General features: G+C 37.8%; 1 protein-coding gene across 30 annotated transcripts in view; it reads right to left on the bottom strand.

The window, feature by feature from the left end:
* The window catches only part of DST (dystonin), a 539,328-nt gene that overhangs the window by 235,454 nt on the left and 285,589 nt on the right, over positions 1-18,285 (bottom strand). For 23 of the 30 annotated variants that reach the window (XM_034766257.1, XM_034766267.1, XM_034766259.1 and 20 more), the window contains 10 exons: positions 17,787-17,922; positions 10,615-16,665; positions 10,249-10,398; positions 9,839-10,054; positions 9,499-9,645; positions 8,342-8,575; positions 7,081-7,233; positions 4,642-4,875; positions 4,059-4,343; positions 1,600-2,145 (listed from right to left, as the gene is read on the bottom strand). In XM_034766257.1, the coding sequence (XP_034622148.1) occupies positions 1,600-2,145; positions 4,059-4,343; positions 4,642-4,875; positions 7,081-7,233; positions 8,342-8,575; positions 9,499-9,645; positions 9,839-10,054; positions 10,249-10,398; positions 10,615-16,665; positions 17,787-17,922 (8,152 nt within the window). The remainder of the gene's footprint in view (positions 1-1,599; positions 2,146-4,058; positions 4,344-4,641; positions 4,876-7,080; positions 7,234-8,341; positions 8,576-9,498; positions 9,646-9,838; positions 10,055-10,248; positions 10,399-10,614; positions 16,666-17,786; positions 17,923-18,285) is intronic. The other 7 variants (XM_034766279.1, XM_034766278.1, XM_034766280.1 and 4 more) reach the window with 2 other exon arrangements.

The raw sequence follows: 18,285 nt of genomic DNA, 5'->3' as shown, positions 1-18,285 counted from the left end.
CACAGGGATGAGACTGCTGAGCAGAGCTACAGTGACACACATATAAATCTCCCTTAAACAGGTCAATGCAACGCTGCATTACAACTGTGAAGGTTAAAATTATAATGGTGCTATCCATGCTGAACAGTAAATGGAATAAGCAACAGAGGGTCCTGTGGCACCTTTGAGACTAACAGAAAATTTTTTCTGTTAGTCTCAAAGGTGCCACAGGACCCTCTGTTGCTTTTTACAGATTCAGACTAACACGGCTACCCCTCTGATACCAGTAAATGGAATGACATTTGTTGCTATCTGAAGGGTGTTCGTGAGTCAGATGCGAAATGAGTTGGTGATTTAGTCCAGTTCCTGGTGAATAGGTGTCCTCAGAGCGAAAGAGACGGACACAGAATTCATTTCCCTCACCTAGAAGTTAACCTTCCAGGACAGCACTGAGACATACTGGCAGGGTAGCATGGAGAAGCTAGCACTGCTGCTGCCCATGCTATACCTTTCTAGTGGACTAGTGAAAGACAAGTTTAAGAGACTGTTACTCTAACACCTCTCAAAAGCAATGAAGTTCCACTTAAAAATGCACATAGAAAATTACTTCAAAACACTCAACACAAATTTAAAAATCATAGTGTGAGTCTTTAAGCATAGAATGGGAAACCCTGTCCTCTGCTTTGCAGGTGTGGAGGGCCATTTGGCTACAGAACTGGTTCACCTCCTCTGCATAGGTTGTGCCAGGATATGGAGAGGCTGTGAAGGGAGCCCGCACCATCTCTGCAACACAAAGTCCAGCTCTGCAGGAGCTCTGCAGGCAATCACACAGAAAAGGGGTAGGGATTAGTGCCAAAGTAGGGCCGGATTAACGCAGGGGCTTTAGGGGCTGCAGCCCAAAGCCCCGGGTTAAGGGGGTCCCTGGTGCAGCAGGGCTCAGGCAGGCTGCCTGCATGCCCTGGCCCCATGCTGCTCCCAGAAGCGGACGGCTTCTGGCATGTCTCTGCAGCCCCTGGTGCGGGGCCAGGGGGGAGAGTCGGCTCTGCACACTGTCCCCGAGCCCCAGCAACGTCCCCACAGCTCTCATTGGCCAGGGAATGGAATTGCTCCTTAAAGGCAGTGGTTTCTGAGAGCCCACTGCCAACTTTGGAGGTCAGACTAGGAAAAACTAGAATAGGCCACAGATAAATTAAAGCTTTCTATCAAATTTATATTTTGAATGCTAATCTTGGCAGGCCCTGGCTTTTATTGTATTTTTATTAATAAGACTAGAAGTAGACAAATCTAGAGGAACCACAGAGTTTCCTTCCATTCCAAAATATTATTCAGACATTCTGCTTTCATAGATTCATAAATTTTTAAGACCAGAAGGGACCATTAGATCATCTAGTCCGACCTCTGTATAATACAGGCCATAGAATTCACACAGTTACTCCAATAACTTGTGTTTGACTAAAGTATCTCTCTTTGAAAGGCATCCAGCCTTGAGCTGAGGACTTCAAGAGCTAGAGAATCTATCACTTCCTTTCTAGTTTGCTTTAATAGTAAATCATCTTTCACAAAAATATTTGGTGAGCCAACTATTTTCTCCTTACACATTCAGATGTAAATAAAACATACCTTAGTATAAAGAGATTTGAAACGATCTGAAGCACCATCCAGTTTACTTTGCACCTCTATGTAAGTAGCTGAAGTATCAATACCATCTTTGTCAACCTTGACACCATCTTTTTTACTCCAAGATTTAGCAGCATCTAACACCCTCTGTCCAGAAATTGTAATGTACCGTAAGTCACCTTTGTGAGAAATAACATCTTCTGAAAAACTCTTTTGCCTTTTGAGCTTGGTCATGATACCAGTGAAGTCAGCAGCACCGGCCTCCAGGTTTTCAAGTTCTTGTTCTGACTGCTTCAGCCAGCTTTCAAACTCACTGTAGTCTGTATCAAATTTCTCAAGTTCTTCCTGCAGAGAGTGTGTTAACTTCATTTTCCATTCCGATTCAGCTAAAGCAGTTTCATACTGGACTTTCAGTTCCTTCATGTTCCTTTGCATCTTCTCTTTTTCTTCAGGGGAAAGGTAGTGGCCTTGTTTCTCAAGTAGCGCTTGGGCAGACTGAGTTGCTATTATAACAGCCTGTTGCTGAGAAATAATTTTCTCATGTTGAGCCTATAAGAAAAAAAAAATATTTATGACTAGTATCCTCCTGTAGGGTTCCATCACAGCACGTTTTTTTAATCAGAAGTCTCCACTGAAATCACTGAGGAGTTCTGTCTAGAAACTGATAGCACAACATGGACCAAAATTACAAAGCAGCTCAGAATGTTAAAAGGCTTTTCCACATCTCTTCTGATTGATCAGAGAACAATTTGTGAGTAATGTAAATAATGAATACAAGGGATGTTTAAATTAAATTACTCAAAAATTGTTCTCTGATCAAGCAGAAGAGATGTGATAAAGCCCATCAACATTCAGAGTTGCTCATTAAAAATGCCACTCTTATTCATTATTTACCTATAGCATTTTCAAACTGTAAAAAAATAACTACTGGTAATTACAGATCAGACCCTAGTGTATACATGGGCAAAGCCCTTTTGACATCAATGGAACTTGAAGAAACACTGATGCACATCAGCTGAGGACCCAGCCCTATATTTCTAACACAACTCAGTGCAGTGACTTGCATGGATTACCATCTCCAGGCAAGCCCAGTCAGAAACCACCACTTTAAATTTTCCCAAGATTTTTGATTCATTATATAACATGCTAAATGATGGGCAGTTTTTTATAAGTGTAAGTATTCCTTTACCAGTTGCACACACAATAGCTCCTGGTTCTAACCATGGGCCAGATATATCAAAGGGAGAATAGATATTTCCTATTTATTTTGAGTGAATAAAAGTCATTGCTAATTTTTAGATTTCCATTTTTGGATTTTAATAAACAGTTCTCAAGATGATTATAAAAAAATCTTTCCTTATAGAAAAATTGCCATTCTATCTCATAAAAAATCCATACATATTAGATACTATATAGATTTCACCAAGTTAAAACTAATAAATGATAGGAGCTATAAATACACACTAAAAGAACCCGATGTAAAACATGTTTGGCTCTGGGGGAAAAAAGACCATATCTTTTAAAACACCTTAGTTCCTGAAGTGCCTCATTTCCTATAGAAACAATGACTATGTATTTTGTAAAATGGGCTCTGGTGCTTCTCCATATATGTGCAGTAGACAGTTATCGAAGATCAGATTTGAGCCCTCTGTTAATACTATTTTCTAAAGAGCATCAATAGGTACAAACAAAACCACCTATGCTTCCATTTTCTTTAAGAAGGTTTTACATGGAAGCTATTCCAAAATACTGAATGTTTCTTTGATCAATTTCTGCAGATCCTTCATTAGTTCCATCACTCAGAATGTAAAAGGGTTTGAGCTGTTAAAACTGTATCTAAAATACAGAAGGCTGTCATAATTAAATATGCTGGCTGGAGCAGATATCTTAAAATTGCTCTGTTGTGGAGTTTTGCAGCTCCTGCTGAAGCCTTCATAATATGGTGCTTTACCCTCTGGGAATTTGTCACTTTTAAAGTGAGAATAATGTAGATTAATAATCTCAACAATCCAATAACGGTAGCTGTGTGCAATCAGTGTTCAGTCACCAAAGGGAAATATGTCAGACCAAATTATAATTTATCTTTGACAAGGATCAGGAAAGATTATGAAGCTGTGTTTCTGCCTACAGTACTTTATTTATCTATAATAAACATTGTACTGCGTTCATTTCAGCTTAGGAAAATAAAGAGCACTGTGATCACCATTAAGATGTCAACATTTGCCACTGCGAACACTGCAGTTTCTCCCATTCTTACAACAGGAAATAACTGGGTACCTGTGTGGTAACTGACAAACACTGACTCTTTTTAATGCCTTCTCCATTAACAGAATATCTATCAATGTACATTACATATTTCTTTGAAGCCTGATGGAAAGGCTTTCATGGACTTCAGTGGACTTATTACCATAGTACCTAAGTGCTGAATATTTGCCATAGCTGGTAACACGTGCATATAGTACCTTGACTTTCTGATACTGCTGGTTCAGGTTACTGTCTGTGGGTTTTACTCTGCCATCTACATGGGTTTCAGTCTGTTGCTGAAGTTCCAACAGGTTACCATTGACTTCATCCTCTTCTCCCTCCAAAGCCTTTACATCCCCTTCTTTAAAATGGGTTCCATTCTGTTCTATTGCCAGCGTCCATTTCTCATCCCCATGCTCTGCTGCCTTATCCACATTTGACAGCCAATCCAAGAGATTTTCAATCGTATTTTTACTCTCTTCCAGTTGTTCTATGGCAGCAACCTACACATGGAAAGCTCATAATTTGAAATCTGAAATCATTTTTAGCCTTTACATAGTTTCAAATGTGGAGATTTGAACCATTTAAAAATATGTTGTTAAAATCTGAAAATATCTGTTACTTGACATATTGAGAATTTGCTGTATTTGTAAAACAAACATGCACTAATTATTTTGATAGTAACCCAAGTAAAATATATGACTTTTATCTCTCATTGACAAACCAGTAATAAGTGGAAAGACAATTCCCCTAAGACTTTTTAAAAATTCAAATAAAGATGTAGAATTGATGCATAAGAACCTTTTCTGTTTCCTGCTTAATAGCTGTTGTCACAGCTTTATCCAGCACTTTTTTGGACTCTTCTGCCTTCTGGCTAAGCAGCAAACATTTTGTCTTAGCTTCATTAAGTTTCTGTTCAAGAATAGTCTTGTCTTCTTGTGACAACTTTCCTCCATTCTCTTTCAAGAACATCTCAGTGTTTTTCACAATCTCTGCCAATGCCTGTGCACTTGCCAGCATATCTTTCTGTAACTCCTTGTGGGAAAAAAAACAAAAGAAGGTAGATAAATTATCTACCTGAACTTCACTTTAAACTTCTCAGAAGTCCCTCACTGAGAGACTGCCTAACTCATCTTATCTCACACATTCTTGTAAACTCACTTATTACATTAGTTCAGATGAGTTATGCTTTTGTTTCTCAGATGGGATTTTGACCCCCACAATATCTCACAGTTGAGCCTTGGCAGCTTGAGAGATCAACAGTGTGGTACCAGTCATTAGTTTGAAGAGCAAAGAAGTCTATTGTTAAAGTGTTAAAGAATAACTCATTTAACAATCTGGAGTGGGATAAGTCAAATGTTCCACAGACCATAGTAATAATGCATTTCTGCATAACAGTCCTGGGACAAGTCCAGAGCTGAAGCAGGTCTAGAGGGAGTCTAAACTGATAGATGTATACCTTCTTTTGGTCCATTCCTCTCAATATGTGTGTTGCACGAACTTAGACTCCCTCTAGACTGCCTCAGAGAGTTTTAGATTCACTTAAACTCACATCAGATTACCAACATGTAATTACATCTCAACCCTGACACCTCACTTCTGAATTTGGCACAGTAGGTCTAAATTAATGTAAAGGATTATAAGGGAGAATCATAAGCCAAAAGGCCTTAAGAGCAGGGTGATGTTTATGGTGCCACTAGACAAAAAGTTTTGGACTCTCATATGGGCTTGTGGGTTCTGTAGTGTTTTTTGATATTTAGTTTGAGAAAGAGCAGCTCATTTTAACGCACTAACAAATATTTTGGATGCCCTTCCTTTGGGCACAGTAAATATTTTACATTAAATAAGATACAGCTTCTCCCCTAAAAAATCTTTGTGCTTTCTTCCATACCCCACCTTATACATGGAATGCTATCCCTGAACTGATCCATAAGGAACCTTTTCTTCCTTCAAATCCCCTCCCAAGTCCTGCTTCTGCCATGATGCCCACAAGAAATCAATCAAGAAATGAGGGCTAGGCTTTGGGGCCGTTGTGGATAGAGGATATTTATAAAGCAAATACATATTTGTACATAATAATTTGGTCTATCCCTTTCTTTCCCTTGGAATTTTGCTGGTAATCTTAGACTATAAGCTCTTAGAGTCAGGGAATGAGTCTACTTTTGTTCAGCACAATGGGTTACTGATCCTCCCTGGGACTTATGTGCACCACTATAATATAAATATTAAATAATAATAAAAAACATAAAATGCTAAATCCTAAAGTCCTCACTGAAGCAAAATCTTAACTGATGTCAGTGGGAGTTCTCCCTCAGTATTAACAGAGTAAAAGTTAAGTTTTGGCATAAGGGCAGGGCCTAATAGCAAACTAAAAGAAAAGCTTTCAGATGTACATGTTGTCACAAGATTATAACAGAAAATGTGAAAAAGTTATAAAAAGGCACCCAGGGAATCTGCTGCCATCACTAGAGGGACAGAATTTATGGGGAAAAAAGATGGTAGAGAAATCCTTTTACAAAAAAGTTTCAATAACGATGTGAGCAGAACACTCCATGCTTCCAGTTATAAAGTTCACATATGATTTTGACATCATAAGCTTGGGCTCACTTACATGTGATTTTCTCACATCTGGCAAGAAAGCTTTTGAACTGCAGAATCACGTTAGATCTCAGGCATGCTACAAGATTGTTTCTGAAAGTATACAGTATGTCGCAGGACAGTCTATTCATTTGCTTTTTATCAAGCCACCATGAATGGGAGTACTGTACAGGTTCAATCCCTTACCTTCAGTCAACAAGGCATGGTTTTGTGTCTTTTTCTTTTTCCCTCTTTCCCTCCCTCTCTATCCCGTTTTTCTATCCCCAGGGATGTTGTGCTGATTTCCAAACCATTGGGAAAACTGAGAGGCCACCTCCATTGCTGCTGTCAAAATTGCTGTGTGAATTAACTGGCCCAGGGTATCACATAACAAATTTGGATATCGCTCTTCAATACTTTTCCTTGCAGAGAACCAAGCACATTATCAGTAGTGTCATAATTCTTTTCTGCACAGAACAAGCATGAGATCCTGAGGCAGCTCCTGTTTCTACATCCCCCATGCAGCCAGTGCTTGCTATTGTTGACCTAAAACCGGCCTTAGTCTTCTTAATGTAATCTCAGATTAGTTACAGTCCATAAAGAAACCAATCAAAAATACATCATAAGAATACTAAGGTTGCTGCTGTTTAGTCAAGTTTTCACCTCTTGTTTGGTTTGGTATTGCTTTAACTCAGCCTTGCTGTCTCTGATAACAAGAGCTTCTTGGTGACCAATGAGTCGATTTTCTGTTTGTGTAAAGAGATCACATATTTCCTGTAGTTTCTCCTTGCATTCCTGCTGCTGCTCGGCCACATCCTAATTTGGAGCAAAAATAAAACACAAAATTCTGCATAGGCATCATCAGAAGCTCCCTTACAAACTACTTTTTAAACAACACTATTGCAAGGCAATCATTTTAAAAGTATGCTGTAAACATGATAGCAGTGGTACACAGTTTGAGCAAGGTGAATATATAGAAGTGATGGATCATAAACCTTACATATGCTGTAAGTAAAAAGAGATCATGTATTGATGGAATTGCCCAGCAGAAATCTGGCCATGCATATGTGTGCAAGTGAAACCTCCAACCAATAGAAGTGAAAATCCACGTCTCTTAATCGCTTGAAATCTGTGATAAACCCTATTAGTTCTGAAAAAGGATACCAAAACAGAGGTTAGTTGTGACGGGTGTGTTAGTTTAGTTGGTATGCATGTTACCTGTGTAGAAAATGCTTGCATCTTTTAAGCAATATAGAGGAATAAAACATGCAGGATCATTATTGCTACCAAATTCTTATAGATGCTTCTTATTCACCCATTTTTATATATTTCTCTGCCATAGCACCTTGGCAACAACTTTCTTAGAATGTTACAAATCCTCAGGATTCTAAATAACTTTTTCCTAACACATCAATAGTAGGTGAATTGTTGCCTTCTGAGGCTTACATTTGTGCTTCTATGAGAGGAAGGGATGTACAGGTATACTGAGGGCATCCTCTAAGTCAGCCCTGACTATAATCATTTAGCTAATTACAAACACAACTGCTACATTATTCATGATTGTAAGCAAACACAAATACTTTTCCTTCAGTCTGACAGAAATACTAGACTTGATCCCCTTGCTTTTGTGTCGATAATGATGTCTGAAAACTCAAGTATCTATCCACTTCCTAATATGATAGCACTAAAAAGAATGGTCGTAACACAGAAAGACCGTAACAACTATTTATCAAACCTGATTGATACAGTCTTTGTAGAATAATGAAGGCAAATATAAAATGTATAGGATATTATAACATATTTAACCCTATAGCCAATGCTTCCCAAGCAACTCATATCTGTCTGACATAATCACACATTAGTATTAAAATTCCTCATCTATATCGCTAAAACACTAAGCACACACTGTCACAGAAAGGCAAACCTTCTGATCACCAAGATCTTGTGCTGTCCGTAACAGTCCCTCTAAACTTTCCATCTGAGATGTGATTGTTTCCTGTACTTCCTGAAAACACTTCTGAGTACTATTTAAGAGCCTCAATAGCTGTTTGCTCTGATTAGGAGAAAGATCCTGGGCATGTTCAGAAATGAAGAACTGAATATCAAATGCTATGGAGTCCAGTTGTATCTTCATACAGCCAAGCTCTTTTGAATTGTTCTGTAAATAAAACAAGGGGAAATGACTGATCGTAAAGAAAGGTTCGGTGTTCATAAAGCATATTTCAGAGAGAAATAATACTATCCCTAGCTCAATGTTCAACTATGTTTTTGATGAAAATTTTAACCAAAAAAAGGAATTAGTCTAAAAACTTGTATTCCAAGACAAAGCAACTGGCTGAGATTTCGCTTGTTTTGCCTTCTTGATCAGGGGTTTATATATCAAGTTCCAAATAATGATGGTGCTCAGTCTTCTCCTTATTTGCTTTTTTATTTTTTCACATCAGAGGACTGACTGACCATCAACACTGAACAGGTACTACTGGGGAGCCATTTGCCTAACTGGAGGAGCAGTTCTGCAAAAACTAGAAATGGGAGAATATTTACTGAAGGTATTTCCTGCCTCTGGCTTTCTTGCCTTCCTCTGCAATCTAGCGTGACACCCCACTCTCTTCCCCACCTGCGGGCAAATTCTGCCCTCAGTTACACTCATGCAACCCTACTGAAGTCACTAAACATTCTTCAACCCTATTCAAACCCCAATTAAGTCATTGCCCATTTTACATTCCATATATATACATATATATATATATATTTGAACAGTTGGTTCTGTTCACGTCTTCATGGGTATCACATGAAGAGGGTGTTTAGGAGGCACTTGAATTCATGGTTTTGGATTTTTCGCCACTTTTGTTTCTTTAAAGCACCCACCACAGCTGTTTTGGGAATGTACATTAAACTCATTGAAGAGATTGGAGTTTAAGCATAGGATGTAATTATAATAATTGGGATAGGTTGCAGTCCGGCATTACACATTCAGATGGAGCCAGATTTCTTACAATAAATGTAAGCAGAGCCAACATTACATTATCTTTTCTGATAATTAGTTACACTATTTTATCATTTAACATCAATGATACCTGCCTTGAGCAGTTGTAAGCTTTGCTTCACATTTTCTATATCACTAGTATTCACTGTCAGGTTGTTCACAGTTTTACTGTTTTCTGTGATCCGGTCTGAAAACTTCTGAAGTCTGCTTAGAAGTTCCTGATGCAATATTGAAAGCTTAGACTAGAAAGGAAAGTTACTTATTTATTTACAGTATCATAGTCTAACCAGCCAAATCTGATATTAAATGAAAGAAAATCTGACACTTAATTTATGTTAAAATAAAACCAAACCAAAATATTTATTTTTAACTGAACTACTTTAAAGTAAAGTGAAGCAAGTACACACACACAAAAATCATTTAATAGAAACATACCATTTCAGAGTCAACAGCAAAGACTATTTGTTTTGCACGCTTTGAAGACATATCACAGACCACAAAAAAGGCCTTCTGTAAATATTCATATGTTATTTTTAGCTCTTTAAGTTGTTCTTTGGGACCATCTTTGTGCAGAGACTTTAAAAACTCTTCTGTCAACTTCAGATCTTTTTTTAGAACAACAGCAAAAACAGCCAGTTCTGATTCAAATGACTGCAAACAAAATATAAACAAGATGCATTAAATTTACTACGAGAAACAGGTTTAAAAGTAAATTCATGTAATTGTATTTAAAATCTGAACCACATGATCTCTCTTTTTATATTAGGGCTTTCTATAGCATCCTGCACTGTATTATCTATGTGCTTCTTAGTATACCATAGAAATAAGAAATATATTATACTTACCTCTAATTGTTCAAGTTGGGTTTTTAGCATTTCTAAGTTGTTACTAATAGGCTGCTCATTATCTAAGTGGAATTTCATATCCTGAACCATTGCCAAATGTCCTTGCAGTTTCTCTGTATACTTTAAACACTGCTGTACTCCACTGAACATCTGAAAATAAGTTTTAACCATCAAAAAATGCTTTCTGAGCTAATAGAGAAATATAACATTTGTTTCCATTACAATTTGTTTTAAATTTACAATTGGAGTGTTTGATATGTGGGTTTTTTGTTTGTTGGTTTTGGTTTAATAATGATCTCCAATATTTAAAAGGATGCATGCAACTCCTTTAACATAAAATGTGTAACTGTGCCAGTTGTTACTTACCATGCCTACTGGGTTGTCTCCTGGGGCAGCTTCTTTCATTTGCAGAACATCCTCAGAAAAGCTTTTGGATGGACTGTCTGACTTCTCAGGCTTCTGGTTATTTTCCAAAATAATAGCTGTGCTGTGAACCAATGAATTCCCTCTGAGAGTTTCTGATCCAAATTCTGTTAGTTCTGTTGAGAAAAGAGTACCCAGCTCCTCTTCTTTGCTTACACACTCATCATCTGTGGTGATACTGGCAGTCTGTGAGATGGTAAACAAGTCTTTTGCCAAATCACTCATTAATGCCTCGAATCTGTATGAACTTTCATCTCCAGGTGGGATTTGGAAGATTTGTTCAAGTTGAGAAGTAATAAGTTTAGGAGCTGTAGCTTTTCTCTCTTGGTCTCTTTCATTCTGGGCTTCTTCACTTGTTGTTTCATATGGATTATCAGTCTTTTGGTTGCAGTGGTTTTGCTTCAATATATCAAGGAGGAGGTCAGGACTCCTGTTATCAGGCCAAGATAACTGAAGATTATCATAGTCCTTTTGATCTATGCACGATGGGGTAGCCATTAGTGTAGCGCTAATGTCATCACGTGTTTGCTTGATATTTGACTCACTGGAAGACTCATTCCCCAAGTGTGTGCGACTAATCATTTTAAGTAAATTTTGCATTAAAAATTTTGTGTCAGAGTAATTTAAAGGTTCACCTTCCTGCTTGCAGAAAACATGGCCATCTTTCAATTTCTTTTTTAAAATATTCTTTAAGTCTTCAATTAGTGTGTCAGATACTTCAGGAGAATGTGATATACCCTCCTCTACTTGCAAGTCTTTGGGGAGCATCACTTCTTTGTGAAATGATTCTACAGGCTTTTCTTTCCTGACACCATTTTCAATTAAATCAGTCTTGTTGACTAAAATATTCTGTTCCATAATGTTTTTTACTCCATTATAACAAACCAGTGTTTCACATTTCCTCTGCACAATATTATCCAAGCTATCACCTATGTTATCCAAAGGTCTAGAAGAAAAGTCTGCTGCACCTCTATGGTTCCCAGAATGACTGATTTCAGCCCTTTCCTCTGACTCCTGGACATTCTCAGTACTTCCTTCTGTGTCAGCTTTCTTAAAGGAAAATTCATGACTAACTATCATGTCATTTTCTGAAGTGTTTTTAAGAACTTTATCAGTTTCTTGACAGATGATACCCTCATTTTCTGTAGTAACGTTTATTCCCTTTGATTTTACTGTAACTGTCAGGGGAGAGGATTGAGAATTAGAATTTAATTCAGTTGGATGCCCTGCTCCCATATCAATAACATAGTCAGGTATCACTAACTCTTTTCCATTCTGTATATAATTTTCGCCAGTTTCACCTTCCTTAAGGTAACAAGAATCAGCCTTATTCCGTTCTGAACTATCTTTTGCTTTTATGCCTTTTGCACATTGTTTTAAATAAGCAGAAAGGTCAAACTCTTCCATAAATTCATCTGATTTCACTGTATCAAAGTCACTGTAATGTCCTGATTTAGCATCACTCGAGGCTTGTCCAACACTTACTTTTTCTTCATTTGAAACAGCAATTTCACAACCTGTTTTAATAGATCCATCAAATATTTCTCCAAGGCTTTCCATATGAATGGGACTTTTACTTAATTCCTGGATATGACTTTCCTTTATAATAGTCATCATGTTTATATTTTGTTTAGGAATGTCAATACCTATTTCTATTTGACCAAGTTCTTTATTTGTGACTGGGTGTACTAAGTCAGTTGGAGAACCTAGACTATCACTGTCATTCACATAAGGCACATGTCTGACTACTTTATTATCCATTTGGGATGAATTTACCTTAAGCAGTTCTACGCCAGTCACATTATTTGACATGTGCTTCACGAGTATGTCTTCCTCTGTGTTCTGTCTTTGCTCATAATTTGACCATGGCACAGATATATTGTTCTCGTTTTTCGTTATGACATGAACTGGTAACAGAACTTCTGAAGGGAGGAAGTCTATTTGAGTCTGAATGTTTGCAGCAGCAGCTTGCTTAGCAATAGCAGATGGGGATGCACACTCAGATCCCTCCTGAATTATTGCAGGGTCTGTTGCCATGGTATCATTCATGCCAAGATCAGGCGTTAGAGTCATATGCTGTGTGAGGTGACTTTCTTCACTGTTAGATAACAGCCATTCAGTGCCAATGATGCTTTCAGGTTGGATATTTTCAGTAATATCTTCAAACATATGTTTGCTTTCTACCAAATCCTCAGAAGCACTTTCAATTTCTTGCTGTCCTTCCTCTTTGGTTTTATCTGTAAGATCAAGACTTCCTTCTTCAGAAACATCAGATACATTTTTATGTTTTTTTAAATTGGATTTATCAGAGCATAGATTACTTTTTTGACTGTTGGAATCTAACTGCAAAATATTATCAACTGCCATGTGCTTTAAAGGAAGATAACCATCCAAGGCATCAATATTCTGATTACATTCATCACTATCTTCCATTTCTTTGGAAGGAGCAAAAAGCTGGATACCAACGTTTTTATTCTGACACTGTGAGTAATAAATATCCATTATTCCTTCTTCTTCTTCATCTTCATCTTCATCATCATCGTCAGTTCCATCATAACTATCACTATCATAATCCATATAATCATAATTTCCCTCCTCCTCCTGCATTCCTTCATGCTCATCCTCATTAGAGTCACTTTTTGCTTGCACTTCAGCTTCATGCAGCCTCAATAAGGGACTAAAGCCGCTCTCCTCACTTTCTTCACTCTCTCTCATGACTGGTAGTGTCTGCTCCTTCTTTTCCACCTTCCCTACACTTTCTGTCTCCTCTTCAGAGATGGCTTCCAACATTCCAGCACTTCCTGAGGCCATATTTATCATCTCAAATGAATCTGTCTGTCTTACTTCATTAACGCTCAGGACACTATCTCCGGTGTTACTCACATCTTGAAAAGTGTTTAGTTCTTCCCTCACATTTACTAGCCCGTCTCTTTCTTCTTGGAGACCTAAGGATGTGTTGTCAGGCTCTGGGGTATCATCATCTTCAAGCTGAGAGGTACTGTAATCATCATCAATCTGAGGGGAGTCATAGGAATCATATCCATCAACCTGAGCAGTGTCATATGCATCGTCATCGTCATCATCATCTTCAAGCTGAGAGGTACTGTAATCATCATCAATCTGAGGGGAGTCATAGGAATCATATCCATCAACCTGAGCAGTGTCATATGCATCGTCATTGTCATCATCATCTTCAAGCTGAGGAGTGTCATAGGCATCATCATCTTCATCATCAACCTGAGGAGTGTCATAGGCATCATCATTTTCATCATCAACCTGAGGAGTGTCATAGGCATCATCATCTTCATCATCAACCTGCTGCAAATAGTTATTTTCACACTGTGGGGTGCCATCACTCTCTCCCAGCAGCAGATCACCAGGTTTATTACTATTATCTCCCAGTAGTAACCTGCCATATATAGCATCGCTGTCCCCTAGGAGTAACCCATCATGCAGACTGATACTGTTTCCCAGAAGAGACCTGCCATGCTTGCTGGTACCGTCTCCCAGCAGTGCCCTCCCAGGTGTATCAGTAGTGTCTTCCAACAGAGCCCTATGATGCACATCGCTAGTGTCCTCCAGGGGTGGCCCGCCCTGCATGCCAGTACTGTCTCCCAGTGGTGACCTGCCATGTGTGTCAGTACTGTTTTTCAACAGAGGCACATAATTATTGTCTTCCGGAAGTAGTCCATCAGGCATATTGGTACAGTCCTGAAGGGATGGCCTGCCATACTCATTCTCTTTAGACTGTAGCATGCTATGCTCATTACAAACAATTTGACTCACTAATTCTTTACCAGAAAGTTCTCCTAGAAGTCTGTTTTCAATATCTGTGTGGCTGAATGAATTGAGACTTCTCTGAACATCACATTTTTTCATATTGTTATCAGTTAACATACTCTTATCATCAGACTGCAAAATATGAGGGCCACACTTTGGATTGCTTTCTTGAACAGCACTGACTTCGCTATTAACTGACAAATCATCTACACCCAAGGAATTTTCTAAAGTGTTAAAAGTCCTGCTTTCCCTACCCAAGATCTCTCTTCTATCAGGCATGCTGGGTTTGTCTTGATCTATTCTTGAAATAAGATTTCCTTGTGAGTATTTTGGAAGATGCCTTTCTACATTTCCAGAGTTTGCTTGCTGATACACATGCTCACACCGTTCCATCTGTATTCGTTTAGGATATTCTTGAAAACTTTTGAATGAATTCCCTTTCTCAGGGTTTTGAGTACTACCCACTAGATTTCCAGTTTCTGCTTCAGGTTTAGACAACAACAAATGCAATGTACATTCTGACTGTTCAAAACCATTAGCCTTAAAGACATTTGCTCTACTGTGAAAATCATTTCTCTCTGAACATTTATCATTCTGAGTATCTTCTTCACGCTGTTTTAAGTTGCTGTCAGTAAAAGTATTCTGTACACCTGTATACTCATGCAGGACATTGCTTGTGACATTATTAAACATGACATTGTCAGGTTGTTTCAGATCAGTTCTTTTTAAGTTTACATATTTATTATTAAATCCTCCTTCTGTCACATCAGCACTGGACGCAGAATCATCACCTTCCAACAACATGCTGACAGCTTCATCCAGGTCTCCATCATATAACAAAAGTCTTTGCCCTGTGTTTGCATCCATATAGCTATTTATCATCAGATAAGACATGAATAATTTTTTAGTTTGCTCTACACTATGAGGCATTGGCTCTTCTGTAACTGAAACTTCTTGTTCCTGTCTATAGTCATGAAATGCAGATGGCTGGAATTCATAAGATGATAACCATCTTGCAGCATTTTTACAAGAGGACTCTAAATCCTCCATGTTAGGCATTTTATCAGGTAAAATTACATTGTTCAAAACAGATACAGTATTACCATCTATTACCCCTAACTGTGCGGCATTATCCAGACTGAGTACCTCACAGGTTTCAGGAATATAAATTGCAGCTATTTTCTGCCTGCCATTTAGTATTTTGCTTGCTAGTTCATTTGTTATCATCCCTTGATGTAAAGAAGTAGATATGGGGAATATTTCACCAGAATGAGGCCAAATGAGGCCAATGAAGCCTCTCTGTGCTTCTAGTACCAAGAGTGCACTGCTAGATGAGATTAAGCTGCACTGTATGGCTTCATCTACAGTTAAGCGTTTGGATGAATTTGAACATAATATCCCACCAGTCTGAATCTGATGAGTCAGAATACCACAAGCAGTGTCCTGATCAATCAACTCTTGTCTCATGGCTTCTTCCACAGTCATTCTGTGCCCTGAGTCAGGTTCAATTATACCTCCAGATAGTAGTTGAGCTCCCAGCAACCTGAACATGGTTTCACGGTCTATGAGACCTTCATGGGCTGCTCTCAAAATACTTATCTGCCTTCCACATTTTAGAGTGATTCCACCTCTTTCGTGTGGTCTTACAGGTAGAAGTCTTAACCCTGTTTCTTCTCTTATTATGCTTCTTTGAACCATCTCCTCCAGGGAAACCTTTTCTGCAGTGTTGGGGTCTATGAGATCTTTGCATGTGTCTTGCCTTTCCAAAAGCTTTGAAAATAAAGATGCAGAAACCAGGTTCCTCTGGAAAGCTTTGTGCAAAGTGAGTTGCTCCCCTGTAGCTGGTATAACTAGATAGCCTCTGGAAAGCTGAATCTCAAGAATTTTAATGGCAAGAGTCTCTGGAATTAGACCTTGTTCTAAAGCAGCTACAGCTGGAAGATTTGTGACTGATGACTCTGAAATAATTTTCTTAGCATTATTTAATTCTTGTAGTTGCAGTAGAGTTTGTTCATCAATAAGTTCATGGACTTTTGCTTCTTCAAGATCAAAACATATTCCTAATTCTGGTGAAATTAGCCCAGATAAAATCAGCTGATTCTCAAGCAATCTAATGCCAGTTTCAGAGTCAATTAGACCTTTTAAAACAGACTGAAAGACTGAAAGGACTTCTCCAGTTGTTTGATCAATGATACCAGCAATAACTTTATCCACCTAAAAGGGAATATAAAGAATGCTTTTAAGTAATTTTATAATTGTACATATTAAACAGTTTTTTTGCTTTTGAATACATATTAAGCACAAAATCATATACTTACCAGGACTGGTACAATGCTGTGAGTATTAGCAGCTCAAATGCGCAAGTGATCTATGTCAGTGATTCAACAGCACACGATGTAATAAAAGATTTAAAATCAACATGCATCTGTGAATTGAAAATCTATGCTCTGCATACATAAATAGGGTTAGTGGAAGGCAGCAGAATAGATGATTATATAGTGAACAATAGGACATATATACCTGAAAGGCAAACTGTCATGCTCTAAGTGTCTGTGAAAGGTTAGAAGATTCAAAAATAGTATGTGATACAAAATGACCATGCTACTCATGTTTACAGCATACAGCACTTTTGCACAGACACCCAAACATATGGAATCAGATATTATAGAACCCCAAATACTTCAACTAGTTTGCATAGAAAGTATGTAATCAAGTTGGCAACATTATTTTAAAATAATTATACAAGACATTGCTTCTACTTGTAGATGCACACATACATTCATAATACCTTTATGATATAATTCCATATTTGAGATTTAGATTGGTTTATAAAAAATGTACTTGTGGTACCTCATAACTATTTACTGTATGTGGTCCAACCATATACCCAATTGGAATTTAAAGAAAATCTAGAACACTATATATCTTCTGGGATATCTCTGGGGAGTACATGGCAGAGATTAACCCATATTATTTTATGGTGTCATATTTTTGCAGCACACAAACTTATCTAGCAATCAGAGGATGGCTTTTAAAGAGAAGAGTTAAGAGATGGATGATTTGTTTATCTTTGTTCATGCAAGGCACATGGTATTAAGACTCTTCACGCAAGTTCTGATGAACAGAATGTTCATATGCACACGTAAGACTACATATATTATACAAATATATAGAAACTGCAGTCATTTGATTCAGGTTTCAGCTTATTGATATGTACAATCAAATACAGTTTCTCCTTTCATTGTTAATATATTGTTCCACAATCATGCAGTAAATCTCAAAAGAATAAAGTATTACAGCTAGAAACACAACAACAAAATTTTCTGTGCTATTACCTTTTCCTCCATCTTTTCATCACCTAAATTTTGTGCTCCCTGCAGTTGTTTCAAAGCTTCATTAGATAACAGGTTATAACCTTCTTGTAGGGACTTCACTTGTTTTTCCATTTCATTTCTCTCTCCATCCATCATTCTACCAAAAAAAATAATAGATACGATTATTATCAGATTTGAAAACTTCAGGAGGTGACAAATTCTGCTTTTTCTGTTGGTTGTGTATTCTGTGTATGTGATCAGACAAATTGAATCAGCAGAATAATCTAGCAAATCGAATGGTGAACTCGTTTTCAGAAGGTTTTATTCCTGGCTTAGCTACTGGCTTGTGGGTGAATGTGAACAAGTAACTTCACTTCCCTGTGCCTCGGTTTCCCCATCTGTAACATGAAGGTAATGATAGTGACATCCTTTGCAAAGTGTATTGAGATCTATTGATGAAAAGTGCTAGATACTATAATTATTTTAGAAATGAGAGCAAAATCTGACTTGTGTTTTTGGG

The sequence above is a fragment of the Trachemys scripta genome, chromosome 3 (genome assembly GCF_013100865.1).
Source record: "Trachemys scripta elegans isolate TJP31775 chromosome 3, CAS_Tse_1.0, whole genome shotgun sequence".
Classification (NCBI taxonomy): Eukaryota; Metazoa; Chordata; order Testudines; family Emydidae; genus Trachemys; species Trachemys scripta.
Note: the sequence above shows the minus strand (reverse complement) of the source record. Positions and strands in the feature narration are given on the sequence as shown.